This window comes from Pyrgilauda ruficollis, unplaced genomic scaffold, assembly GCF_017590135.1.
Source record: "Pyrgilauda ruficollis isolate IOZ18807 unplaced genomic scaffold, ASM1759013v1 scaffold23, whole genome shotgun sequence".
Lineage (NCBI taxonomy): Eukaryota > Metazoa > Chordata > Aves > Passeriformes > Passeridae > Pyrgilauda > Pyrgilauda ruficollis.
Window position 1 is genome coordinate 10,851,182 of NW_024522539.1, and position 27,828 is coordinate 10,879,009.

Sequence of the window (27,828 nt, forward strand, 5' to 3'; positions counted from 1 at the left end):
TATTTTCTCAGATTTTAAATTCAGGTATGACCCTGTATTTTAAGGTAACTTACACGGCACATCATGCTTTCTTGTGCATTAGATCTAGGTATTTCTTATAAGACCACTAGGCTGTCAGCTGATAAGACATTACCCATATGGAGGATTGTGTCTGCAAAATTAGAAAATATTCAGGTGGCAATTTTTAGAAGAAAGGCATTTTAAGATTGAGAGCTACTTACAGTTTCAATTCTATTCAATTCTGACATCCTTCTTCTTCAGCCTTCACTTGTCATGACCATGGTGCCACAGTACTTCAGTATGCACCCAAGCATCAACTGCTCATTTCTGGAGGTAGGAAGGGATATATCTGCATCTTTGACATCAGACAGAGGCAAATCCTGTTCACCTTCCAAGCACACGAGTCAGCTGTTAAGGCCCTTGCACTGGATCCTTCCGAGGACTACTTTGTTACAGGCTCGGCTGAAGGCAACATGAAGGTAAGGCATGGAGGGGCTGGCTTCTGGAGGAGGGTGTTTGGCTGGAGAAGTGTATTATCTTAAATAGCCAGATAAATGCAGTAACAAAACAAAAACAATCCTCAAAACCCCAAACCTACACTTGATGTATAGCCTGCTTGCTTTACATTTATTCTGTAAACTGAAATGTACTGCTAGGCTTCTAAAGCAAGTAGGTTTTTTCTTCCACTAAAGAGTAGTCGTCTTAAGGTTGTGAGACTGATTTTAAGTGGATAAAGCAACGTGCACGGTTCTGAAATCTTACCTTTGTTTTTCTCTCACTTAAAAATATTCTGGCTTTGCTGCTGGACAGTTCTTTGTAACACAGGGGGCGCTCAGCGACTTCAACATTGTGTAAAGTTTCTGTATCACCAAGTTCTATTTTTTTATCCTGATGCTGTAGCCCCAGACAGCTACTGAGAGGTCAGAGTAGCAAGAAACAAACACCAACATGAAAACAAATAAACAAAACAAGCAAACAAACACACCAAAAAAAAAAAAAAACCCCAAAAACAAAAAAACCCACCACAGAAATACAGTCTCTTTTAAGGGCCATTTTTCCTGTACACTAAGGGAAGGAAATGCAACATGGTAAAGGGAAGGTGAATACAGTTTCTTCCCTTTTCTGGATGACTGCTTTGCAAGGGCTTTCATGGCCTGACCTTGCTGAGGCTCCTGCTGCTTAGGACACAACAGGCAGTTGTGTTTCCTACCACTCTGCACTCTTATTAATTGTGCAGCTTACTCTCTGTAGCATTCCTTAGCAGAAAAGCATTTCCAGTTGCTGAAAAGCTGACAGTAGTCATCTTGAATGAAAATGCAACCTTTCCATTTCTGCAGCTTTCATGGGGGGCAGCTGGGAGAAGGACTCTGATCAGGTAACATAGGGAAGCTTCACCCTGCCCAGTACCCAGCTAGTCCACAGTAAGGCAGCCTTACACTGCATCGGCAGCCTCTCAGGACTCTTGGACTTGTAGTAATTGTTGAAATGAGGCAACAAAAAATATCCTTTATCTTTCTCAGTAGAGTTTAGAACAGCCAGGAATCTGAAACATTAGGGGGAAAAATACAAATCCTTTAATATTCATCTCCTTTTGTCATTCTTTTGATACAGGTGTGGAGACTGACCGGCTACAATTTAATTCATTCATTTAAAAATGAACATGCTAAGCAATCCCTTTTCAGGAATATTGGTGCTGGTGTCACCCAGATTGAGACTGTGCAAGGCAATCGTATCTTCTCCTGTGGAGCAGATGGCACACTGAAAATGAGGGTTCTTCCCAATGCTTTCAATGTACCTTCAGGCATTTTTGACATTCTGTAGCGTTCTGTGAGCTAATCCTGGTTTCTGTCATGTCCCTATGAGTAGCTAAAAACAGTGATATGCACTGTGGAAAGAAAACATTGTGTTTCCTTTCAAATCAGTTACTGCAGCATTAAGTATTATGGGGAGAAAACCAACACTTTTACAACAGGTATATTTTGAATATGCCCATAAGGATCACTGGGGAGGAAATGCATGTACTGGATTGTAAAAGCAAGGAATTCAACCCAGTATTGTTGGTCGTGGAGGGGTTATTGCTCAGTAACCCACAAGCTGCATTTTGTGAGTGTTGTAAAGATCCTGACAGTTGTCAGTCACTTCACAAGCACTGTGGCTCTACAAGTCAGTAAGCATTTCTGACGTGATTCTGATTACTTTTATTCCAGTATTTCCTGCTAAATGAAGCATGTATACAACTTCTCATTGTAAAATAGTTTAGTTTTAATTAAGGGTACTCAGTGTATTTGATTTCTGCAGGAAGTGTAATGGGTGCAAACGCCGTGGAACATGTGCAATCAAGGACGTACTGTGAGAGATGTATCATTTTATGCTGAGATTTTTTTCCCAGTTAGTATTATTGCACAGTTGATACTGTAACTTGCACATCAATACATTTTTAAATGCGATGGGGTTTAATTTGCACAGTATTTTCCTTTCTTTCTGAGCTATGTTTTCTATTGGACACCTGCCTTTACTTTAGGAATGTATTGTAAGCACTAAATGTTTGTAGTGAAGACATCCAGCATTCTAGTCAGCTTTGAGTTTTGAAAATCATTTGTCCAGAAAATACTTCATTAAATGAAGCTGTTAAAAGAATACCAATGGAGCATATAATGCCACATTTCAGATGAATGTCAGGCTTTATGTGGCCAGCTAGTAAATAGTGGATAAAACTGGTAATTAAATTATTACCAGAGTATATTGTATAAACTATGCAGAGTTCAATATTGTTTGCTTGTAATATAACTAGCTACTGTTGTCAGATGTATTTTTCTGTTGTAAACAAAAAACATGTTCTTCAAGGACTGGAATGGATGTCTGTGTATTTAAATGTTAACAAACTGTCTTATTCTCTTATTCCTCCAATGAAATTTTGATGTCTGTGCTGTATTGTAAGATATACTAGAATACAAAGCACCTTTCTCCAAGGTGATTTTAAATTTCAGCTTGTGAAGTAGGACAAGTATGAAAAGAAGGAAGGGTAAATGTCACTGTTTAGTTTTCCCTTTGTAAGTTAAATAAATTACTTTTATTTCATGAAACAGCCCATTCTAGAACTCTTTCTTATATTTAAACAGATTTATCTAAATCTCCAGTACATTGACTGGATACTTCCTGAGTTAGCTTTAACTTGACCTCAGACTGTACTGAAATAAAAAAGATTAGCTGTTTACATTTTATTTTCAGCTGTTCTTGACAAGTGCAAGGTTAACAGAATTAAGTTCCACAGCTGCAAGAAGAAAAGAGGTAGAATTTCCTTGCTATCCCTTCTCCAAGAGATTAATCCAAATTGTTTCAACAATGTTATGCAGAAGTTCACCATGCTTTGAGATAGGTACATTATCTAGAAAATATCACATCTGACTTAAACTGTGTTTGCCCGAGTATATTGCTGACTTTAGGAGTATTTTAGCTGTATTGTGGTATTAGTACCACAATTCAATTTTTGAAAAAACACCACAATCAAACAAACATGAAAAAACTTCCATCCAAAACCTTCACACCCCCCATAAAAGTCACAAGCAGCGCACAGAACTGTAGCTCTGGAGTGTGAAGTGTCACACAGGTAGAGATAGAATTTTTAGTCTGTGAATTCTGATGTATAAACTAGTTCAAAGTATTAATTATGATTTTTTGTTCCCTTCTGCATCTCTCTCCTTAGCATGCAAGGCCTTAGTGATAACAGCAAGTATCCTGAGAAGAGCCCAGCCATCCCTGTGCCACACACTGGAGCTTAGCTGCAGCAGAGGGATTCCTCCAGCACATTTGCTAAACAAGGTTCTGTAGGCACAGACATTCCCAAATTCATGAATCCCTTCAACAGGGCCTGGATCACACAGGTATTAAACAGCTCAGTGTAAGTCAGGATTTAAATAACACTTGGCTTCTAAGTATTTGAGTGCACTCCATGAACTTTAGCAATATGCACAGGCAGCTTTGAAATTCAGGAAGGGGTTCTGCAAGAACATGATTTTGAATCTAGATACATAAAACAACAGGAAAGATTTTTGTTCCAACATTAAATTTAGAAATCTGAAATACCAGAACAAAATTAAAATAAAAAAGTTCCTATTATTGCTCACCTTTAACTCAAAAATTTGAATGTGAATTGGCAGTCTCAGACTTATGGTTAACAACAGATTAAGTCACTAAGCAGTATAACGATTCTAAAAATAGCAGCAAAAAAGTATACCCTTCATTTTATGATTTCATTTGTGTGGATGGATCTGGGGACATTTTATTATAGTAATATGCCTTATTAAATATGAGCAAGTTATGCTGGTATAGTTTGCGTGGCAGTGAGAGCCAAGGAAGGATGCAGCAACACAAGAAACTCAAATTCTGTTAAAAATGAAATTTTAATCATAAAGGTTATGTCTTTAATTTTAAAGAAACACAATTCATGTCTATTCAGTATTTAATGTCATTACTCCCATTTTTCTTTAGCTGGATTTTGCTTTTGATTATAGCACTTGATTTGACTTGTCAAATTTTAAGCTTTCTGCTTTTTTTCCTATTTAAACAAGTATTTCCATTACCATTATTTTAACAGCTTTAAACCTTTGTCCAGAAAAAATGGTCAATGGAAATTAAATGAAAGTGACAAAGGTATTTGTACACAAAAGTTCATTATTTAGATGTTTATATTAGACCATCATCACTGACTAGAAAATGATTGCAGAGAAGATGATTGTAAATAAAAGTTACAAATAGTCTCTTCTGAGCACATGACCATGGAATAATCAATGTACATTAGACACAATTGTCAGCTGGGTAACGGGAAAAACAAAACTATGTCTATGCAGTATGCCATCTGCAATAGTGAACAACAATTTTTAAAAAAAGATTAGGATGGCCTATGTAATTGAAGTGTGTTTATAGAAAGGCACCTGATCTCCCTTTCATACACACTGACAAACCACCATCAGCAAACAGAAAATTATACCAAGTGCAGAGACCCCCATGTGTATATCACAGAGCTGCAAATAGATCCTTTAGATCCTTTAGTCAAAGGTGGCATGTGGTCACAGAGCTGTAAATAGATCCTTTAGTCAAAGGTGGCATGTGAAAATATATTCATCTGCCAAAATGGACTGGGTATACCATTAAGCTTCCATTCTCCCACGTGTACAAATTTTTGTCTCGCAGACTGTACGAAAGCATAGCAAGAACAGACTGTGAAGACCGTAACTTAAACCTTGCATCAATCTGCTTCCCTTTCAGTAAATCAAAAGCAAAACTTACTGTCATGTCCTTAGTGTCAGTAACATACAGAATGCCACATGCTATGAATGCGTTACCAGCCTTGGACTTAGGATAGGTGGTATTGATGTGCCAATTGACTGAGAACCTTTCTTCATCAACGTTTGCTACCATTATATTTTCATCAGTGCTTGAGGCATATATAATCCAAAGACCCTTCTCATCCACTGCTATGTTGAAATATGTCTTGGAGTTCGAGAAGAGGTAGTTCCTGCCCTGGTGTAAGGCTTTTTTGATGTGCAGGGTGTGCAGCGAGTCTTTATCGAGTCCAAATCTGAAATGAGATACAGCAAGGATTCAGTATGGGTGATCAGAGCTCATCACACACACACACAGGGTGGGGAATCACTGATAGGAGTGGTGTTGAAAATACTTGTTCAAGAAGCATTCTGATGTCTTTTAAGTTCTCAAAGAACCTTCCAAAACACCAGGAGAAAATTACAAAGTCATAACCAATCTGAAAGGTGCACAAGAGTGTGGATTTGCTTTTGGTAGGTTTCACTTTATTTAGTCTATGAGCTTTATTATCACCAAGGTGAAGGAAGCAACTAAAAGGAATGGGTATGAAAAAGAATTGAATGCCAGGTGAAGGCCCAAAATTGGGAAATGGAATCTATACAGAAGTACTAGGACTAGGTGGGAGCTAAAGGACTGACCAAAAGCAGCAGAAATTCTGGGCAGCTTCACCTAGTCTTGGAGTTCCTCTGATGAAAACAGTCCAGATAATGCAGTGGTTTACTCAAGTAGACATCAAAGGAATTAAAATCCTGCTTTTGCAGAGCCAAAATTGTGACCTTATGCTGGCCTCAGTGGGACAGCCTGAATACTTCCATCTCTGATGTATAAAATTGTTTTTATTCCTTGAGATTCCTTAATAGGTTGATAATATGAGGGCTGGAGCAGTGAACAGCTAAATCATGTTCCTTTACTGGTTTAGGACGGTAATCAGCTCCTCCTGAGACACATCTGCTGTCAGCATTTAATCACCCAATAACACAGGGCTTCAGCAAAGGCAGGGAGAGCATGGCTTTATCTTTTTAAATAATGCCCTCTACAAAGAAGCACGTTTCAGTGTCTGACTTCTCTCCCACTGTATAGCTCCCTGCTTCAAATAGAGGAAGGAAAAATACTACTCAATAAAGGAATCTGCTACACTTGCAAGTATTTGTTCTGAAAAGACAGGCTTAATCACAGGAACAGTTCAGATCCAGGAACATAAAATACTGGGAGAATAATTTTTCTGTTTAAGCAGCATTGATAGCATATATTGGAAAAATCGTGGTAAGAAAAGTCAGGAATACCCAACTTAGATCATTCCCCTCAGCTTTTGTAAAACTCACATCTGCAGCAACTCCATATTCCAGCAGCATGTATGTGCAAAAAAAAAAAACAAACCAAACAGTTAAAGGCTGGAGGAGATTTGAGAAACACATGTGTCAACTACCTTAATCTTGTTAATTGCTTCATATCTATAAATAACCCCATGCAAGGGCTAGAAAGACAGACCTTAACAGGACTAGTTGGTCAGAAATGCAGATTTTTTTCAGGATTCTTTTCTATAAAATGCCAGCAAGATAGAAAGCACCTCAAGATTCATTAGAAATACACAAGTTCTGCAGCGCACGACACCATATCTTTTCCTGTTATTTATACATGAAAATCGGGAAGGGAGCAAAAAAGTGAGGTTTAATTCCCAGGTTCTCTTGGGCTCCCCCCGTCAGGGACAGTCCAGCCTGGAATTCCACATGGTTCTGAAATTCCTTAATCTTCTGACATCTTGGGGTAAATGACAAGATATAGTGTAATAGTTTCATCAACCACCAGAACTCAAGCTACGAATACTTTTCTGATCACTAATATCAACAAAGTCAATCAAATATAACAGAGATAGTAAAGCATGTTATGAAACAAAGTAAAAATGTTGGGGGTCTGACCATCATGAGAAACCTGCCAAGGTTCAGACAAACCTGGTTTTACCTCCCTTTAAATATGACAAGAAATCCTTATTGAATGTTTTTTCAGCATTTACAAAATGGAATAACCAGGTTCTCATCTATACTTTCCATTAAAATAATACAACTCCCAGAAGCTTTTATAGAGCCCAAATTCAAGGAGTTCAGTGTCACAGAATCCATAGTGCCTCATTCTGTCTATGCTGAAGGTAAATAATCTCAGAGTGAAGAACAGAACAGGAAGGCCATTTCTCAGCGGCCCCTTCAGAGGATTTGAAAATTCCACAAATAGTTTGTGTTCATCTGTACATGAAGGCATTTCCTAACTAACGGTATGCAAGCAAAGATGAGGAATCTCTGCCCTATCACTGTGTATTGTTCTTTTACAGTCTACCAGAGAAAAAGCCAAAAGATGTTTAAAGGAGGCTGGCAAAAAGTGAGCTTGTTCTTGGCAGAATAAATATTATAGAATCCTTGCAGTTTGCTCACATTCCTTGGCATGCACATGAATATAGGAAGGCAGCACTCACACCTGCTTGGGAGCAGACATCAAAGTATAGTAAATGTTCTTGGCTCAGACATCAGAGTCGTGTAAGAACTTGAAAGCACAAGCAATCTTTCACTTGCCCTTGGACTGTCTTTGGCTCTTCCCACAAGGTGAGATTCTGGGGTTGATTTGTATTGTTTGTCTCTGTCCTCAGTAGAAAGTTAAATAAGAGATGTAATTCTCAGTTCTAGTTAGGGGAGATATATCAGGAAAGTAGTAGAAACTTCTTATTATGAGGAAATCAAACACTGGAGCCACTCCTCCCCGGTGGAATGTGCAATTCTCCAGGTCGCCCTGTCCTCAGCAGGTGCCTCAGTGCACCCTCTGTGCCAGCAGCATTCCCTGCTGCTGCCAGCCTGAGCAGAGCACAGCAAGGGCTCTGCAAAGCCAAGTTTCATGAGTGGGCCAGGGTCACAAAACCACCCACCTACACCTCCCACACTGCAGCTGAACCACTTCTGACTCAGATGCAGGTAGGTGCACAGCTTATTCTTCTAAATGTAATCCTTTCTTCTGGTACCCAAATTCCTTAGTCAGTTCTCATTTCTTTCTTGTGATTATGAACACAGCAAAGAATCCAAGTTGAAGAGCACCCACAACAATGTAATGTTCAATAGAACCTGGATCTCCGTGGTTGGATCTCAGGATAGCCAAGAGAATTTGTTGTCTTCTCTGCACATGGCATTTTGTTTATCCTAGGGACCTATTGCTCCATGACATGGTAACTGCAGAGGTGAGCCCCTGAGACACAAGGCTGAACAATGCCTAAAGAATTGTCACAGCAGAGTAGTGGTCCTGAGCTATTCTCCCAATTTTCCTCTTCCCTCAACATCTGCGCACACGAAGTGGAAGGCTGGTGGCCCATATTCTTATTACGGATTGGAAAGAATGAGTTGTTCTGTTCTGGAAAGAGTTCTGAACCGTTCCTCCATTCTTCCTATTTAGGTAGGACCATAAAGAAATACAAAATGCTACAAGGAGAATTGTCTGCTTTTCTGAGGTTCAGCTCTGGCACTCCAACCCATTGCTCCTCCTTTCACACCTTCACTTGTCTTAGGCTAACCATCTTTGACTTACTTCCGAATGGAATTGGTTCCTCCCTCATGATAGTAGAGATGATTGTTTTGTACTGCATGACCACATCCATAGAAAAGTCCTGTGATGTTAATGATCCTGTAGCTGTTATTCAGCAAGGCATTGGAATTTTCATATTCTTTTATATAGTTTCCTAAACAAAATGAAAAGATGTTGAAAAAAAGGACTATAATTTTGTTAATCTAATTTTGAGATCTCTATACTAAAGTTCAGTCTCTACTGAAAGTCCATCTCAATCAACTATCAGACAAACAAGTGTTTTCAATAGTGATTCACCTTGCTGGAATGTGAAAAAAAGAATCCAGAGACACACAAAAGTAATCTATAGAAAAGATCAAGAGCCTGCTTCCCACAGACCTAATGGGTCCTCATTCTGAACACAGTTGATGTGTGTGCAGAAATATTTCCTTTTCCCTCTTAGATCCTGGACATTTTCCTGCTCTAAATGTAGCTTGTGCAGCAGTTGACTCATTTTCATGCCTGGCTAAATGAAAAGGCAAAACTGAGCTACAATTTAGGGAAGTAAAGCCATAGGAAACACAAACTCTTGAAAGAAAATAATAAAAAAGCCACAAACAATAGACATTTAAACTTGGATTTAGTAAAAAAAACCCCAAATATCAAGCTATTTTAAAAATATCTGATGTTGACTCTGAAAATGTCTAAAGATACTACAAATGCCTACAACTATATGTATAGTCAGGTATTAAACAGGTAATACAGAAAATATTCTGAAAAAGACGTGGGTAAAAACTCATCATTCTTACAAGTTTAGGTTGAAAGTATTAAGGAAGCAATGTCAGGATAACAACAGGTTTTTGGTCAGTGACTACTACTAAAAATACCTGAAAAATGCATGGTGAGCCAAATCCTTTCATCACTTATGTTTGCAGGTTCCCTCATCCAAGTTCCAAACGTTTGCTGTACACTGACAAAGCGAATGGGACTTCCTACAGACGTTATGACACATTCTAGTGGGAAAAAAGCACATGTCCATGATCTGTGACACTGAGAGAGAAAGTAGCACTCGAGTCACACTTTGTAGCAGGTTACCAGCTTTTCTTGAAGGACCTGGGGTTCTGTCTTCAGCCTTTCCAGCAAGGGTGTCATCATTTGGTACATCACATACCTCATCTAGGGTGGAGGGAGAAAGAGAAAAGTGACATGTTTTACCCTATTTGACATGATAGATGGACAAATCTAAAATAAAGGAATGATAACTGGGATTTTGCTTCATCTGGAAAAAAATGCTTAGGTTGGTGTGGTCAAAAATGAGATAAGAAAAGACTTGTTCTCACTTCTGCCAAAGAAATGAAGTGTTGAGGCTGACAGTCAGCTTTGAGGAGTAACTAATTAAATCAACAGATTTAGTTCCTTAGCTGTGAATTTCTGAGTAGCCATTTAGGAAAAGAGAGTTGCCCTTTTCATGAGATAACTTCAGGCAGCTGAGGTAGCTGGAAAATGGCTGATTTAGTCGTAAGACAAAAAGCATAGTAGCCTTGTTTTCCAATTCCATTCTTAACTTTTATCTCCAGCATTTCACACTGCTTGACACACAGGCTGCACATTTTTTAGACTTCCATTTTCATTGTTGCCTTCTAATATATTTCTAGGATTTACAGGTCTGTGATGAAGTTTAAGTGACAAAGATAGTTAAAAATAGGAAAAAAATATAAAGTAATGCTGAAAGGGTACCATGACATTCAGGAAAGAAAGGACAGATAATACTGCATTGTTATTTCCTCCTTTAGGTCATATCCTCCTTTTGTTCATGCAGAAGAAAACTACTCCAAGATGGAGCAAGAACAACATGTATTTCTCCCATCCATTATCTAGGGCATTTGGTGAGATGACATTGAAAGTTTGCAAGTGATCACAAGTAAGGCACAAAGAGTCCACGCAGCCATGGTAAGCTGAATGCCTACAGCTAGAATTTACCAATCCCTCGAGATCCCCTTCCAGCTTCTGATCCCAAAATACTTCCAGAATATTTCAAAAAACAAAACCACTCAGCAGAAATTATAAATTGCAGTGCACAAGTTGAGTCTAATAGATGCAGTTGACTGAAGGAGCAGCTCCCTGCACTGCAGTTTATCTAAAAGTATAGGATAGCCAAGGGCCAGGTCAGAGTTTGTAGCAGGGTTGAGTGCACTATTTGCCTTTGAGAATATTTGCAATACTTCCAGCTGCATGGATTGGAAAGCAACTAAAATTAAAGAGAGTTTTCAATCAGAGATTCTTATGGGAAATTTTCACTACCTTCTTCCCATCAAAAACAAAGATAAATATCCTGCTGCTTCCTATCATAAAATATTCTGGTTGAGAGTTAATGGAGTTTAAAAGTCATTAAAACTATTCATTTGGTCTGTTGGGGGAAGGTGGGAGAGAGTTTTGTTTCTTCCAGAATTCACTAAAGTACCAGAGAGAAAAAAATATACCTGCACTTCCAACTAATTATTCTCTTCTCTTGAAGAAATTAAGTTTTACCAGATTCAAAATTTTCTTTGAAAAAGCCAGACTTGTATTCTTATGCAATAAGTTAATTACAGTTGTAATTCAGCATATGTATTTTCTTTCCTTGAAAGAGTAATGAATATTTAATTGCAAAATCTGGATTATTCATTGAATTTTGGTAATAAGATCTCATGGTTTGCTGAGTCATAAAACATAAAAGCTCATTGAGGAAGATCTCATCTTTGCAGAGTTATTTGAGTGTAACTCCCATTTTCCTGCTGCAATTTAAAATCCATCAGAAATCCACCAGCGAGCTTATCCTCCAAAGCATTTCAGTTTGTTTCAACACTTGAAAAGAGGCCACCTGAGCAAATGGCCCAATTATCTCATACAACAGTTCATGCATTTCTGAACTTCAAATAGAATGAAATTTCTGCTCCAGCTCTGTCCTGTCCATCATAAGGAGGCTCTCTGGGCTCTGACACTTCAATGTCCAGAATCAGGGGTTTATATTTACATCTAAAATTAAATATTCATTATATAAAAGCCAACTATTTCAGCTGCATTTCTCTTACTTTCCAAATTTATCCCACCTAATAGAAAACACCTTTTGCAAATACTTGGCCTGAGCATTACCAAAACACAATTAAGGTAGCCTGCTGCCTTACACAAACTGTATTTCAGCAAAGCATCTGAGCACATGTTCAGACTTAGGCTTATGCAGTTTTATGGTGCCAGCAAAACTAAACTCATGCTTACTGCTTTGAGCCTTGAAGCAATGGTTTAATCTTGGTTTAATGGAAAAGAACCCTGGAGAACACTAACCTGTGCATTTGCTGCTGTAGATGTTCTCCTCAAGTTCCACTTTGGCTTTACCTTTACGTTTATGTGGGGGCCCTGGGGGTCCAGGAGGTCCAGGGGGCCCAGGTGGTCCAGGCTCACCTTTTGCACCTGTGTACAAAATGCAGTGTGAGGACACAGCCCTTCCCCAGCTAGCAGGAAACCTGCAGAGAACGGTACGTGTCCACAGGACACCCACAGAACAGCCTCTCTTTCTTAAGAGGTTCCTGAGTACAGAATATGGTGCAATAAACTCTCTGAAATGCTGTTTGTTAGAAAGTGAACCAGAGAGAGCTTCAGAAGGAGTAGGACATCAATGCATTTTATCTGTCTGGATTACAGGCCCATTAGAGAGTTACAATTTCAGATGCTACACTGCTGTAATTTCACACAGTTTATATTTGGCTGCTTCACGTGCTCCTGAGTGGAAATCTGCCCCTCATTTTCTAATAGAAAAATAAAACTACACTGAAACTGAAAAATAAAACTACACTGAAATAAGGAGCAGGAGGAAGTCAAATGTATGAAAGCAGTCTGGAAAGGGTGAAATTCACATACACTTCAACCCAAAGGCCAAGCAGAAAGCTTTTTGTGAAGACTTGCCTTGCAAAGAGAGAAATCTTCTGTGCATAGCAATACTCAGATTTCCCTGTGTATATAAACCCTATTTGTACAGCTTGGTCCTGCCCTTGCGGATCACATTCATGCTTCAGAAGTGGAGCATATCTTTTTCTGTCAAGTACACTGTTGCAAGAGAACTCCCAAGAGCACTTTTCCATACCTTCTAATATCACATCATTGTTTCCATCCCCCTTTTTTCTCTTGGATCCTCTTGTACCTTTTCCTCCTGGGATACCATCCTTGCCAGGTAAACCCATTTCTCCTGGTTCTCCTTTCTGTCCTTGATCACCTTTTGGTCCTGGCAAACCTAGAAATAAAAACCATTTCAGTATCAACAGCACTGCTCCAGTACTAAGAACCAATTAATAAATATTTTTACTACAAACCATATTCATTCTAGTTATTTTTTTCACCTGTATTTAGCTGGATAGCTGTAATTTCTTTGCATTTCAAAGCAGCATTGTAACCTAATATGAAGGGAAGCTGTACCTATTTTTCCTCTTTTTCCATTTACTCCTGGTTCTCCCTTTTGTCCTGGAGTTCCTGGGATTCCATCTGATCCATTGTAGCCAGGCAGCCCAGGAGGCCCTGATCAAACCAACAGTACAACTGAATTTTCATTGTTGAATGCAAATTAGCCTGAAATCTACTATTTTTACATGCAGCATGTTTATATATATATATTTTAAACCCCAGCAAAATATAACTCATACTTTTCTGATACAGAGAATTACTCTCAGCAGACCCACAGGTTAAGCAGCACCGAAAGAAAACAAGTAACCATTCATAACACAGCTTTGCAACCCCCTGAGTGAGAACTGAGACAGAATTCAATAAGAATGGAGGAAAAGTTACGGGGGAGGTGGAAGGGTGTAATCAGTAACCAATATTTTTTTAAAAATATGGTTTCAGTGTTAAATTATAATATACATTTCCTTGGGAGGTTAATATATAAATTCATCTCTTCACCTAGATGCTACTTAAACATATTAATTTGGTTTTGATCAAATGTTCTACACCCTCCACTAGAAAATTAAAATGTCTAAAACCTCCCCTCTCCCACAAGGGGCATGAACTGACTTAAATACAAGCATTATAAAGGCAGGCAGTAATTCAACCCTCCTTTTATCTAATTAGCAAAGGAAGACAATTTTGTGAAAGATACCTTTCTGTGTTTCAATATTTTGTACCAGCAACTGTTTCAATTACCCCCAAGTGTTACTGCAATTGTCCAAGTGTGTTACCTGGGGGTCCTGGGGGGCCTATAACAAGAGAGAAAAAAAAAACAAAACAAAAACACAAGAAAGACAAAATGGTGAGTTTAACCTAGCAAGAAAACAAAGCAATTCCAAACTGAACTGATTAGCACTAGCTCACAACAGTAAAAGGGTAAGAAAATCCCTCCAATTTCAAAATAAGCATCTATCTGTTTAACTGCTTTGTGTTATAAATAACTGTCTGAGAATTAGCAGTAACCCAGACTTGCCAAAAGAGTAACACATTTACATAAACATGTTTTGTTTTTTTCAAATTTCAATTGATAAAGGTTTGGCAACAACCTCTGCAATGTAACCTCACTGTCAGGGGCTTTGGTGCCTTCACAAAGCCATGGGTGCAAGACACCTCACAGTCATATTTCCTTTATGTAAGTGCTCTTCAAAAACCTCTTCTAGTGGAAGAATATTGGCTTTACAATACTGATGAATGTCACAATTCAAAAACCTGTTGGAAATACACAATAAAAATACATGCCACTCTTCTCTGTGTTTTACAGATATTTCATTGCAATTCAGGACTCAGACTATTTAAATAGGAAAAAAAGTCTTGTCTTTCATATCAACAGTCATGTGATAGTTATCCAGTCTGGATCAAGCTTCCCACAGAAACTGGTTGGTACATTTAGAAATTGGACTTGCTTCAGTCATTCAGCAACTTGAAATACAGAAAAATCTGTCTCATTCTCTTACACAGTTTAGATGTAGGGCCCTAAAGAGAAGCAAGCATAGCAGGCAAGAATAAAGAAAGATTAACCAGAACAATGTCTGTGATTCCTCATCTGTGATCCCCAAAAAAATTTTAAAAATGGAAAACCACTTGGAGAATACAAAGGTGACAGTTGCAATTAAAGAACCAAATTAACTCTGTGAGCATTTTTATCCAGCCAAAGTACTGTCTTATTTCAACCAAACTTTTTACAACAGAAAGTAACAGTAATTACTAGATTTTCCTAAATATGAAAATTTTCAGCATTAATTACAAAACATTATGAGTAAAGTGAAAGCCATTTTACAATACCATTATAGGAATCCTCCCTTTTAATCACTACAGGCAGTAATGTCAGTTAACATATTTCTGCCAGTTTTCCAGTAAATGGTTATTTCTTTCACACTATGTTACATCCATCAGTGCATTGAATTACTTCCTCATCCCTAAAGCTGAGGCTCCTTGTACAAGTGTAAGATACATAAGAAAGGTGCTTGGAAAGCCATGAATGTCATTGAGGTCTACAGCAGAGAAAGCCACTCATGTAATGGTGTTAAGAGAGAAAAAGGTACAAAAGGCACCAAGGAACATGAATTTACAAATTTGGAGCCCAAAAAACCCAAAACTTAGATTGTCTGTGGTTCAGCCACTGTTGCAATGAGAACTGATGTACAGCTTTAGAAATACTATTTAACATCTGTGTGTACAATGGTAGTTCTCATTTGTGTTTATTCAGTTGAGTCAAATTGACCTTATTGCCATTTGAAAATTCAAACCAGACAGCAAGTGAAGCATTTTCTTTAACTCATAAATCTGGCTTCTTTCTAATCTTCTCATTTCCAAAAGGAACACAACTCATTCTGTGACAGACCTCAAAGCTGGACCATAGCTCTTAAATTGGCTGCTACCAGGCACTCTTCACCAAACCCCACAAAACTTTCCACGCCTGCTTGTGACTGAGCCACCAGCAGCTCCAGGTCCTCGCTGGTGACATGTGACTTCACTAAGTGCCACTGCTGCACTGCAGTTGTAGCAATGGGAGCAAGTTTCTACCCCCTGCATGTTCCTCCTGTGTTGGGCCTGAAGTGTGACATATGCAAAAATATTATGACTAAACCTCAGCTGGTATTTGAAACACCCAAGTCTAAAAGATTTATGAAAATTTCATCAAAGAGAAATGGCTCCAAGTAGCATCAACTGAGTTCCTTAAATTCCAGTATTTATATTCAGAGGGTACAGATAAGTCCCAAAGTGGTACATATTAACCTATTTTAAAATTCTGATAAATAGCAGGTTTTTGACACTGTTATTGACCTCAGGTTCTTTGAAAACACTGTTTCTGGGTTCCTGGAGGTAACACAGTGACATAATGCTTAAGGCAACAAACGTACCTGTTAAACATATCCCTTTTGTGCTGTTACACAAATCCACCATCACTCGGACCTAATATTGCAAAGAAATTAAAGTTAAAAACAATGTATTTCATTAAAGTATTTATGTTCACTTTACCTACAGAAATAATTCCAAACCTAAAGATACAACTGGCCCTCTGTGCTTATTAGAATAAGCTATTCAGAATACTGTAACACTGTGACACCATCCATCTCTTTGGGCAGTGTTTCTCTTATAGGACTGTTCAATAGACCTCAGTTTAATCTTTACTGAAAATATGAATAAAATATTGGGCATACGACTCCATACATCACTTAGCCATTAAATTTCACACATTACTGGAACTCATGTGGTTGTCCATGCATGGACTCTACCGATAGAAGGTATTAAAATCCAATTATCAGCTAATAAAAAATACATTCAATTTTATTTTATATTTGTATTAAGTGATGGAAATTTTTCTAATGAAGCATACCCAAGGAGAAAGATGACTTGTGTTCCAGGTAAGCAATTTCTTATCTTTAATAACCAAGATATGCAAATTTGAAATGGACCTTCATCCATTCGAAATAATTCAAGCAAAAAGACAAGTCTTTATTAAATCAAGCTGGAAGACACATTCATAAAGATGCTTTTAATCTAGAGTAGACTAAAATTTACCAATACAGAAGTCATCTTCACAAAATACACAGTTCTTGACTGAGCAAACATTTACATTACATGTCCTGCATAATGAGAGTCAACACTAAAACATTTTGGGACTCATCAAAACAAAACCATGAAGTCTGGAAGTCCCTCAGCTCTCTATGGGAAAGTCTAATGCTTATAGCCAGAGAATAAAGGGTCACTGTTTCAGGGCTGTGCAATGTGTGACAATTTATGAACCGTTTACCCAGAGCTGCCCATTTGTTGATGTTTGTGCAGTTACTCTATCAACAATTAAAAAAAATTAATGGAATGCACTAGTCTCAAAAGACAGAAGGATTGCAAGGCAATCTGAAAGACAGAACGAAGTTGAATCCTAACAAGGTTATTTGCCACTGTCAATTGTTATTTTAAAAAATTAATGCATCATTAGTTTCAACTGCCAAATCTAACAGACTCAAATAGAGGACAATTAGTTTAATGGAAAGTATCCTTTTTCTGCAAAACCAAACCATATTTGACAATGAGTTCCTGTTCTGTCTGATGCATGCTGAGAATGTACTGACTCCAGACTGTACTGGAACAGTACATTTAAACTGTTAGACTCTGTTTAAATTAGCTGAGAAGTGCTAACTGATTTTGAATATCAGAATATGCTTGTTTTCTTTCCCCTCACACTCCTCAAAAAATGCTTGGCTCCTACCCTGTAATTTGTAAAATACATATTGTCCATGTGCACTCTAATTCTAACTGCATTTTAATTTAAATAGTTCTGTTGAGGTTGTTGAAATGATTACAGCTTGCTTTGGGGCCCTCCAGTTATCTCAGCAGCACTACTTTTACCAGTCAGTGCAACTCAGGTGACAATTAGGAAACATGGCACTCAGGAAGTGCAAGTAGCCTTTGACAGAACCTCCAGCTTAGCTATGGAAGATGAACAGTCCATTCACAACCAGCATCACCACTAAGGAAAGCTACAGATAAAAATATCTTATTTAAATATTAAAATCTTAGTTTTCTAGTGGAGAAATGGTGGAAAAATAAAATAAAATAAAGCCCTAAACTATGAAATATTACTCAGATAATTGGTAGCCACCATCTCTTGCACTGTCTTAAATCACACCTTCAATCTTGGCCTGTTACCCCCCCATCAGCCTTTCTGCAGCAGCAGATTTGCCAGTTTCCTATTTTTACTCACTTGCAGAATAAATAAACGTATACATAAATAAGAGGCCCTGAACATAAAATATGCTCATGTTATTAGAGCTAACGTGATTTTTGCTGCCTGTGGTTATTTCAAAAATCCATGAACAGTGGGCACAGCAGCTGTGTCCTGAGCAGGGGCTGTGCAGAGCAGTGGGACACTGATACCTGCAGTGGCCCTGCAGAAGTGCCTCCCCTGCCAGAGAGAACCTGCTCAGGGCCAAGCCTCTGTTCAGGCCCAACAGGGACCAGCAGTGTCACAGGGGTCATCCCAGCAACTCTGAGGAACTTTGTCTCACACTAAAAAAGTAGCCAAGTCTTCAAATTACACTAGTGGGAGTTAGATTCAAAATACAGAAATGCAGGAGTGGGAGGAGGGGGTGCTTGAATATTTTTCTAAGGATTCTTTTCCTCTTGAGCAAATGATTCTGCACACAGTTACACACTATGCAATGGCCAGAATGAAAAATGTTTGATGGGAATAAGAATAAAGAGGCATCAAACCCTGCCAAGCAGCTCCCTGCAGGATACACAGATTTAAATGAAGCACATCACACACAGCAGTAGTCACAGTGGACATTTATAGGCACAAGTGCACAGTCTGGCCACGTGCTGTTCAAATATACACAATGTGCTCAGTGCTATTTGGAGAGGGCAATAAAATTAATGGAATCTGTAATCGTGGTACCTATTGACAGCAGAGTAACACATTTAATGGCCAGTGTCAAAATTATCCAGACACTCACCAGCAACTAATGATCCCAGTCTGAGCACCTAGCAGTAAATGGCATTGACTGTCTTCAAGCCCTATCAGGATCAATAATAATTTTATTTGTGGATCTTCTGGACTCAAAAAAGCAATTCATACCAGATAGAACAAAGCAAGCTGCAGCTGCCAAATTCAGGGATGGGTCTTCCTAAAAGGAGTTATTTAAAAGACAGATTTGAGTACAAAACCACATGATTTTACACATTTTTACTTTTTGCAGAAGTCTTGTACTGCAAATTCGAAACTCAAAGCATGATTACTTAAAGGGCCTAGCTAAAAAAAAATACAACACATTATTCTAAAACCCAAACAGTGTAATTCTCAAGACTCCATGCTTTGAACACCTGTGCGTGGCACATTCATTACCACTAATATTAATGGAGATGTTATCACTGTAAAATGAGGATTGCAATAGTTTATTAACAAAAATGCCATCAGAACATGACTGAAGAGGCATTTTCTGTGAATAACTTTTTAAATCAGCAACATTAATATATGAGTAAGAGCCTGAGTTACACTTTTGTGCACGTAGACCTGCAGTCCTTACTGGGACAATTTCCACTAAAGTTCTCTCAACAGTAATATTTTTCTTGCATTTCTTTTGGCTCAAAACTCAAAAGCGTTTCAATCTATTCAAAATTCTTCAACGATACAAGCTGTGTAATTTTTTAACTACATGACATTAGTTCCTACTGAACAAGACCATCTTTTCAGTGATGTGCAAAAAACTGTGCTGTTCTGCCAGAGAAAGGACATACAGTTCCCCTGATCCATCAAATACCACCTCATATTTAGCACTTAGTGGACGGGCATTATCACTTTCAAAGAGATGGCAGGTGATGTCCAGTGCCTCATGCTGAGATGCTGAACAGCACAAAACACACGAGAGTTCTGTTAGTGGTGTTAGTTTTAAAAACCAGAAACGCTGGAAATTGAAAGGCTTCTTACTGCAACGAAATTGGAGTTTCACTAAACCCCCAACTTCCCTCCCTTTGTGCGAGTCTCGTTTGCAAAGCTGGATGGTACCCTGCGAGCCCCGCAGCCCATCATCCCCAGAGCGGGGCAGAGCACCGGCTTCTCTCCGGCGGAGCGGCGGGAGCCAACGCGAGTGTCCCGCGGGCGCTGCCGCCGCGCTCCTGGGGCCGCAGCGGGGCCAAGCCCGGCTCTCCCGCCCCCCGGCCCGAGCGAAGCCCCGCGGCGGGGCCGTACCGGCACCATGGAGTAGGTGAGCATCATCAGCATCTCGTCGCTCTCGGCGCGCACGTGTCCGCGGGCGCGCTCCCCGCGGCGGCTGCGCTTGGTGCGGGCGGCGGGCGCGGGCGCGGCGGGCAGCCCCCGCACCGAGCCGTTCCCCGCCGCCTCCAGCTCCCGCAGCGCCGCGCCCAGCTCCCGCCACTGCGCCAGCAGGAACAGCGTGCCCGCGGCGCTGAGCGCCGACAGCAGCCCCACGGCGGCCAGCAGCGCCCGCCCGCCCGCCGCCTCCATCGCCCCGCCGCGCCCGCGCCGCTCCGCATTTATCGGCCCGGCCGGGGGAGTGCCGGGGGCAGGGCAGGGCACGGCAGGGGCCCTGAGCGACCCCTCCCGCAGCCGGCATGGGCACTGTCCCCGCTACGCCGGGCAGGACCGGGGAGCTGCTCCCGGTCACTTCCAGAGGGGGATGCGCCTGGGACAGCCTGTGACACAAATGTGCTTTCGAACGACTGACGTTGTACACGGCTTTTTCCAGGTGTCGAGCAGTGAGACTGCATAAAAATGCCCCCGTCAGACAGATCCTGCCATCACACAGATCCGTGACGCGGGTCCTGCAGTTCACACCATCACTGCGCTCTCTTAACAAATACCATGTGTCATTCACTTACAAAAATTGACCCGTGGCTTTAGATGTTCAAGCACAGACCTTTCCCAAATCACTACTGCTAAACCTTCTGTGACTGGGATACCTTTAATATAGCAAATTTTGTTATCAGCTAATTCATAGCCAAGATAAGAAAATGAATTAGAGTACATAGAAGAATCTGACTGAATACCAAGGCTTCATGAAGAATGTGAAAGCTCTTGAACTCAAAACACTTTTCAAAAAAGTTATTTTTAAAGCTGACATTTCAAATCAAAGCCATGCAATTTCTTACATTGATACTACTTCAAATCGACCTCAAGAAACCCCCAGCTTTTGAATGCCAAGTTTCCTACAAATTTCCTTCCTTCTATCCTTTGTCACTGTGGCAATTCTCTGCTGCAACTGATCACGCACATTTTGTCTCCATTCTAACTAGGCCATTGACCTGTAATTCATGCTAATCCCACGGTACATTGACAGAGGAACTATTGGGTCAAACCGAATCTGAACTTAATACACTTAGTTCTGCTACAGCTGCCTAAGCACAGTAGAGAAGCAGAGATAGGAAAACCACTCCATCATATTAAATTTCTCATCTGTCCGAAATAAAAAATTACTGCAAAAAGTGCTGGTGTCCTCAGGCACTGCACTGGAGACTCTTCTCTTATGAGACTGCCACAACAGGTATAGGTCAAACAAGATGAAAGAAAAGAGAACAATCATTCCATCTCATCCCATGATGGCAGATGAGACAGAAGAAAATCACCATATGCCCAAAGGCATAAGGCTTATCAGCACAGAAAGAAAGAATAGTTTGGGCTGAAAAGCTCCTTTAAAAGTCACCTAACCCAACTCCTTTGCAGTGAGCAGGCACACTTTCAAACAGACCTGGTTCCTAAGAGCCCCATCCAACCTGGCCTTGATGGCCAGGAATTTCCAGGGATGGAGCACCTATCATCTCTCTGGACAGCCCTTGTCAGTGTTTCACCACACTTACTGCAAAATATTTCTTTTTTATATCTAGTCCAAAACTACTCTAAGATAGTCTAAGAAATAATTACAAAACCAAATGAGCAAACACTTGCTGAAAAATAATTAGAGGCTTTGGGCTTTGGCAAACTGTTCTGAAGGTATCACAAGTCCTCCATATATGTGAGCATCCTTTCTGATGTCAGTGAGGGTTACAAGAATAATTGCTTCCCCCAATACATCTAGACCGAGCAGGACATTCCCAGGTGTGGAAAATCCCCTGGCCAGCTGGGGTCAGCTCTCCTGGCTGTGCTCCCTCTCAGCTCCTCGTGCACCTGCTCACTGCCAGAGCACGAGACTCTGACAAGCCCCTGAGTGCAGGTGAGCACTGCTCAGCGCCAGCCAAGTGTCACGGTGGAGTCAGCGTTATTCCCAGAACTCCAAAATGCAGCACTGCACCAGCTGCTAGTAATACAAATAATTTTATCCAGCCAAAACCAGGAGACTGTAAAGTTGATGACCCAGCTTAGCATAGAAGAGCATATTTGAGTTTTGCTTACAGTATTACTCTTGTAAAAGAGAAAGAAGAGAAAGAAATAAGACCTTGCACAGAAATCCCCAGAAGACTTATCTTAAGCAGGTTTGTTTATAATTCATAGACATAACAAAATGAGTAAGAATCTATCACACCAGCAAACTAAAACTTTCTGTCCAAGAACAAATAGAACTGCACCTCAGAGACCATACAGCACAACAAACAGCAATTCTTCATTTTTATTGTCCATTTCAAAGTGCAATGATTGAGTAAAAAAAAAGAGTATAATAATCCTGAGCTACAATTTGGAGAATAACAAAAGCAACACAGCACTCTTAGCACTCTTGCTTTCCCATCTGTCTAATTTTGCAAGGTTTTCTCTCCATTACAATCAAAAAGCAACTGAATATTGTTCATTTTTAAAATGGCCATTGGATCACCACAGATACCCTATCCAAGGCTGCAGTCTGGAACCTGCTGGGATGGCAGAGTTCTTCCCCAGGCCCCAACGCACACCAGAGGTTTATGGCAGTGTGTGCAGACCTGCCCTTGGCTCCCTAGGACACACAGTTACACCTCTGGTGAGAAACTGCCCAGTTTTTGAAAGTCAGGAATCAGTTGACAGCACAATTTTGTGGCAAAGGGGTTCCTAAGACTGCACTGAAAGTCCTTTCAGCTACTGCGGTGGCAGGAGCAGCTGACTGACTGGGCTGGGGACATTCCTGTCCCTGCTTTCTACTGAGTGTTCCCCCAGCCCATACGAACAGCAGTTCATTCAAATGTCTCTGTGTTATCCTCTGCTACTGCCTGATAATCCTGTGTCCCCTTCTGGATCTCTTGTCCCTGTGTAACACAGCTGAGATTTTGGTTCATCCATACAGCACTTGTTACCAGCTGCAATGCACCTCATGCTCAATGCCTCTGTTCTTTCACAGTGACAAAAACCAATGGTCCCAATGGTGATGAGCAAAGCAGAATGGAGGTTTGGGAATGCTGTTGGTAAATTCTAGAAATTTTACCACTATTTTCTTACAAAAAAATCAGAAAAATTTGCTCAGTAGCAATTTAAATCCATGTGAGAAAAGTGTTATCCCCTAGATCCATCATTTTCGCAGTTAGGTACAATGCCAGCAAATAGCACTTCTATTATTTCCTGGCATTTCAAAGCCTGTGTCTCTAAAGCACATCCTAACACGACTGTGCATCATAACTGACAGGGCATACAAAGGTCACAGGAATCTGTCCAGGTAATGCTGGAACCAGAAAGAAGCTACCAATATGCAAACTGCAGAGGCAACAACATGTTTGTTCTTTTCAGAATTCCAGCTTTGCAGAGCTGAAATGAATTTCCAGGAAACAAAACATAGCTTTTCCCACAAGAGGTATTTTTGTATCAAATTACTCACTATGTGTATAATAAAAAATATTCCTTGATTATCCTCAAGCCAATGTATTCAGATGGTGTCACACTTAACTAATGCTCCCACTGATGTTTTACTTTGTAGAAGGTGTTATTACTAAAATCTCATCTATTTTGGCAGCTGCCCCAGTGATAAAGCACATTGGAGATTGGAACATTATTTTCACTTGGGTAGATAATGCTGGAAGAAGGACCAAGTTGCTGAGGACAATGCTCTGATGAGACAGTTAACCAAACCGCCTCTGCTCAAGCCATGACAAGATCAGACAGATTATAGTCTTTATGAATGCTATCAGAAAGAAGATAATCTCTTTTCCTGAACTAGTTAAAGTGAAAAAAAATGGTATTTTAAATCTTTCATAACCTGCCATGACAAGTGACAGATTTTATTGGATCTCCCTTCTTCTCGAGAAATACACCAGAGGCTTGATATATTCATTTTACCATTCCAAATCTATACATTCCAAATCTATACATTCCAAATCTATACATTCCAAATGAGAAATACACCAGAGGTTTGATATATTCATTTTACCATTCCAAAGCTACTATACATTCCAAATCTACAAAGTAGAAGGGGAAGATCATTCTTTGGACTGTCAAACTGATGAACAGTTAAGGCTTTTCAGTAGTTTTTTTGTGCTTTTTGTTGCCCCAGCTGACACTGGTAAGTGCTGCAGCCATATGTTCAGCATGGATGTGCTCAGGAAGGGAGCCCCAGGCAGAGCTGTAAATGCCCTTCCTCCTCACCCCTGCTCCCAAACCACGGCATGCACCAGCAGCTCAGCAGAGCTGCTACATCCAAATCACATGGCACTGAAACCAACATTGTTTCTACAGCAAAGAATGAGCTCTGAAATATTAAAAGGCTTCTGACTACAGGCAAAAAGAAGCTTGATTTTGAAATTCATATTAGGTCCTGGCATATTCATGTTCAGAAAAAGTGGGACACGTAGGTTTGAAATGTCTTTGCAGCAGTTGTAGGTCAGCCACAATAGCAGATTTAGTGATTCAGACCACACTAAGTTGTGTGATCAACCTCACCCCACAGAATTAATTCAGGCTTCTATTGGGCACATGCACCAGAATGCCTCCTACTCCATTTCTGCACATACATTCCACACAGATTATGGCATATTGGATACAGGCTTGCTTTTCAAGGAAAAAAAATTACTGGAAGAAGATAAAAATACAAAGAAAATACTATAATGCTCATGGTTTTTTATCAGAGGAGGTGTGGAAAGGATGGCGTAGTACCCCAGCCCCTTAAATCTTGTATTCTACTTTTCTGTGGCACAAATATATAAAGCTCCTCGAGGAATCAGCCACAAATACCTTAAAAATTACTTCTGATTTCAGGAAATTCCTACATAGTACAGAACTGCAAGAATAAGCAAATCTATGCAGAGGAAAGAATATGCCAGCTGTTACTTTGGAATATCTGGCCTTACTATAAATAATAAATTAGGACTCAGTGAAAAGTGTTTCTTAATAGGTAGGTCAAGCTGGTGTTTGAAGTTCAAAATAAAACCCATAAATATCTGCAAGGGCTGCAGCACAAAGAGTACTATTCAATGGCATCAGCAGAATGTCTCATTGTCTTTGAATGCACATTCAATAAATTGGAGGAAGATGCCTTTGAGATGTTTCATCAGGGCACTGGCAGCTAAAGACTATTTTCCCAGAAAACTGCTCAGAATTCCTCCAACACACATTAGAAAAAAAATCAAAGCTGCACCATAGACAAAGATGACTTAAGGAGCAAAGAAAGAACAATTCAGACACCATGTCTACAACAACCCATTCATAATCTAAATTATGGGAGTAAAAGCAACTGATCAAAACATATGACAAATAGGAAGTGACTTAAAAGATCTATCACATCTTTGTGCCACCATTGAAATCTGAAAACAGTGAGAAGAACTGTAGAAATCCTGATAGTTATCCTTGAAAATAGTCAGTTTTTTGCAGAGAATCCTGCAGTTCAGTAAGGAAGTGAAAGACAAGGACACTCCTCGACTACCCTGAAACAGTCAGGAATTAAATATTAAACATTCAGTATCAAACAAATCATCAAACTTATCTTATTCCATGCTGAGATACAAAACAAGGAACATTTTTTGGTAAAGGTATTCCAACAACGCAGAAAAAAATTGTCATTTGCATACTGGAAAATCTCTTATGCCATCCACTTTTAAGAGGTCTGTCCAAGGAGCACGAGTGGATGTCTCTGTGGCCCAGGTATAACAGACTGGGAGAAATAAAATAGCTGGATATAAAATAGAGCAGAACTGAGATTTCCTCTCTGCTTCAAAAACTTCTCTCCACATCATTTCACCGTGCATGGCACCCATCTCCTTACAGCTGCTACTGCACAGAGCTTTCACCAGCTCCTGGTCACAATCCACTCTCTGGAGCTCTAGGCAATTTTCAGTCAGGAAGCATTGAATACAAGCAGTATTCCAGCTTTTTTCCCCCTCAACCTTTTGTCATTCGTATTTACCACTGTGATTCACAGAGGATTAAATATAATTTTGTCTATTTGAGTACTTTTGACACATTAATTTGATATATAACTATACACACCATAAATATACATCTCAAGAGTATTTATAAAGCCAAGAGAAAGAAATTACACTATAATAGCACTGTTTAATATGTCATACAGAAGAAATGTCAAATAACGAATTTACCATTGGTGTTTTTGACTTTCAGAAAACTGAACACAGTCAGTCACAAACAGAGCTGAAAAATAAATGGACCAGCTGCACTGGGATAATTCATAAATGGAGAACAGCAGTGTCATCTCAGAACACTCACAAGAAAACTGCTCTGTGTTAGGCAGATTTTTATAGGCACTATATGCCAACTCATATCAAAACCACGGGACATATTCTTTGAGGTCCTGATAGGAAAACCCATTGCAATTTGAAAGACACAGAGAGGTAACAGACAATTAAACAGTAAAACCGTGGATGAGAGTGACATAAAAACTAGCTATATTAAAGCAATTTAAATCAATCTGCCATTTTCATCTTTAAAATCTAGCAATAATCTAGAATTGGATCTTCTTCAGTTAAAGTTTTCATCAGTAATCAAATAATTGCCAACTATCTATTCACCCAAAATCAGGATAAAAATCATATATACTGGATTAACTAAAGAGGAAGCTTTCATGAGCTTCCTGACACCTCAGTGCTTCTTACAGAGAGATTTAGGAACTTGGTGAGCAGATACAGACCTGAGACTCACTCCTAGAAATGACTGCTTTTCCTCTACCACTGACAAAGCAGGGCCAGAAGACATGTCTAGACCTAAATGTCTAGAGTTAAAGAAAATTAATCATATTCATAGAAGTATTACCATCCAGGGAAAGTCTGGCACTAAAACAAACCTTATTCAGACACATTTCCTAAAAGACTCTATTCCATTGACTCCATAATCCCACGACATAACAGAAAAGAGAACCAAGGCAAGAAACAGGAGATAAAATATACATTTTTCTCATTAGACTGGACTTTAAATATGGTTTTCGAAATATAAATTATCTAGAGGCACAATTTTCAGAAATGATTATGCCTTGATTTGCAGAGCAGAAAATGTGCAAGTCTCTGCAGATCTCGAAATGGCACACGGCTGTGACACAACATTCAGATTGTTCTGGGAATCCAGGATGGAGGGGGCACTCTGGCAGAATACTCAGTTCCCTTGCAGGCACTGGAGCTGCAGCCCACGTCAGCCAGCAATTTGGCACATTCCATGTCTGGGAAGAAGCCTCTCAGACTGCACTGTCTGAATCTGTGTTTCTTGTCTCCACAATGAAAGCTTATAGTCCTATACCACAAAAGGACTAGAAATACCACAACTCATAACTAAAAAAAAAAATTAGTAATTTTCTAAACAAGCAGATCAAGTCAGAAAGACTTTTGAGAAAAGAGCCATTTTATCAGGTTTTTGAACATGAATGACTGGATGCTGCAGCACTGCATTCCCAGCCCACTTTCTGTGAGTGCAGGGGTCCTCCTGTCAGGAGCAGGTTGGATGTAATAATGAAATAAATGAGCACAACATTTGGTGTTTGCAGTGCATTTGTGATCTGTATGTATAGCTTGTAACTAATGTTAGCATAGGTTTAATATCAATGCAATTAAACATGGTAATACATTTGTTTAGGTGGGAAAGCTGGAAATCAGTGCTTGAGCTACTAGGTAGGGGAAGTGCAGCAGTGAGGAAGAACTGCAGCATTCCTCCAGCCAGATCAG

At 39.7% G+C, this 27,828-nt stretch overlaps 2 protein-coding genes across 6 annotated transcripts in view; one reads left to right on the forward strand and one right to left on the reverse strand.

The window, feature by feature from the left end:
• DMXL2 (Dmx like 2) overlaps positions 1–3,083 on the forward strand; it is a 48,435-nt gene extending 45,352 nt beyond the window's left edge. For all 3 annotated transcript variants that reach the window (XM_041468986.1, XM_041468987.1, XM_041468988.1), the window contains exons 43-44: positions 262–479; positions 1,612–3,083. In XM_041468986.1, the coding sequence (XP_041324920.1) occupies positions 262–479; positions 1,612–1,821 (428 nt within the window). In that variant the 3' untranslated portion in view covers positions 1,822–3,083. The remainder of the gene's footprint in view (positions 1–261; positions 480–1,611) is intronic.
• A 1,300-nt stretch (positions 3,084–4,383) lies between these two features.
• GLDN (gliomedin) lies at positions 4,384–20,290 on the reverse strand. Of its 3 annotated transcripts, none has more exons than XR_005955280.1 (11): positions 20,015–20,290; positions 16,188–16,239; positions 14,058–14,075; positions 13,303–13,401; positions 12,974–13,120; positions 12,178–12,303; positions 9,952–10,032; positions 9,744–9,869; positions 8,881–9,031; positions 5,066–5,578; positions 4,384–5,012 (listed from the first exon to the last, which is right to left on the reverse strand). XR_005955280.1 is itself a non-coding variant. In XM_041469040.1 (11 exons), the coding sequence occupies exons 1-10, from the start codon at positions 20,288–20,290 to the stop codon at positions 5,119–5,121; spliced, it is 1,536 nt and encodes a 511-aa protein (XP_041324974.1). In that variant the 3' UTR covers positions 4,384–5,034; positions 5,088–5,118. The 3 variants fall into 3 exon arrangements, 1 of the variants encoding a protein (XP_041324974.1); XR_005955281.1 differs by having other exon boundaries at positions 13,031–13,120; positions 20,015–20,190; XM_041469040.1 differs by having other exon boundaries at positions 4,384–5,034; positions 5,088–5,578.
• Between the last annotated feature and the right edge of the window lie 7,538 nt (positions 20,291–27,828).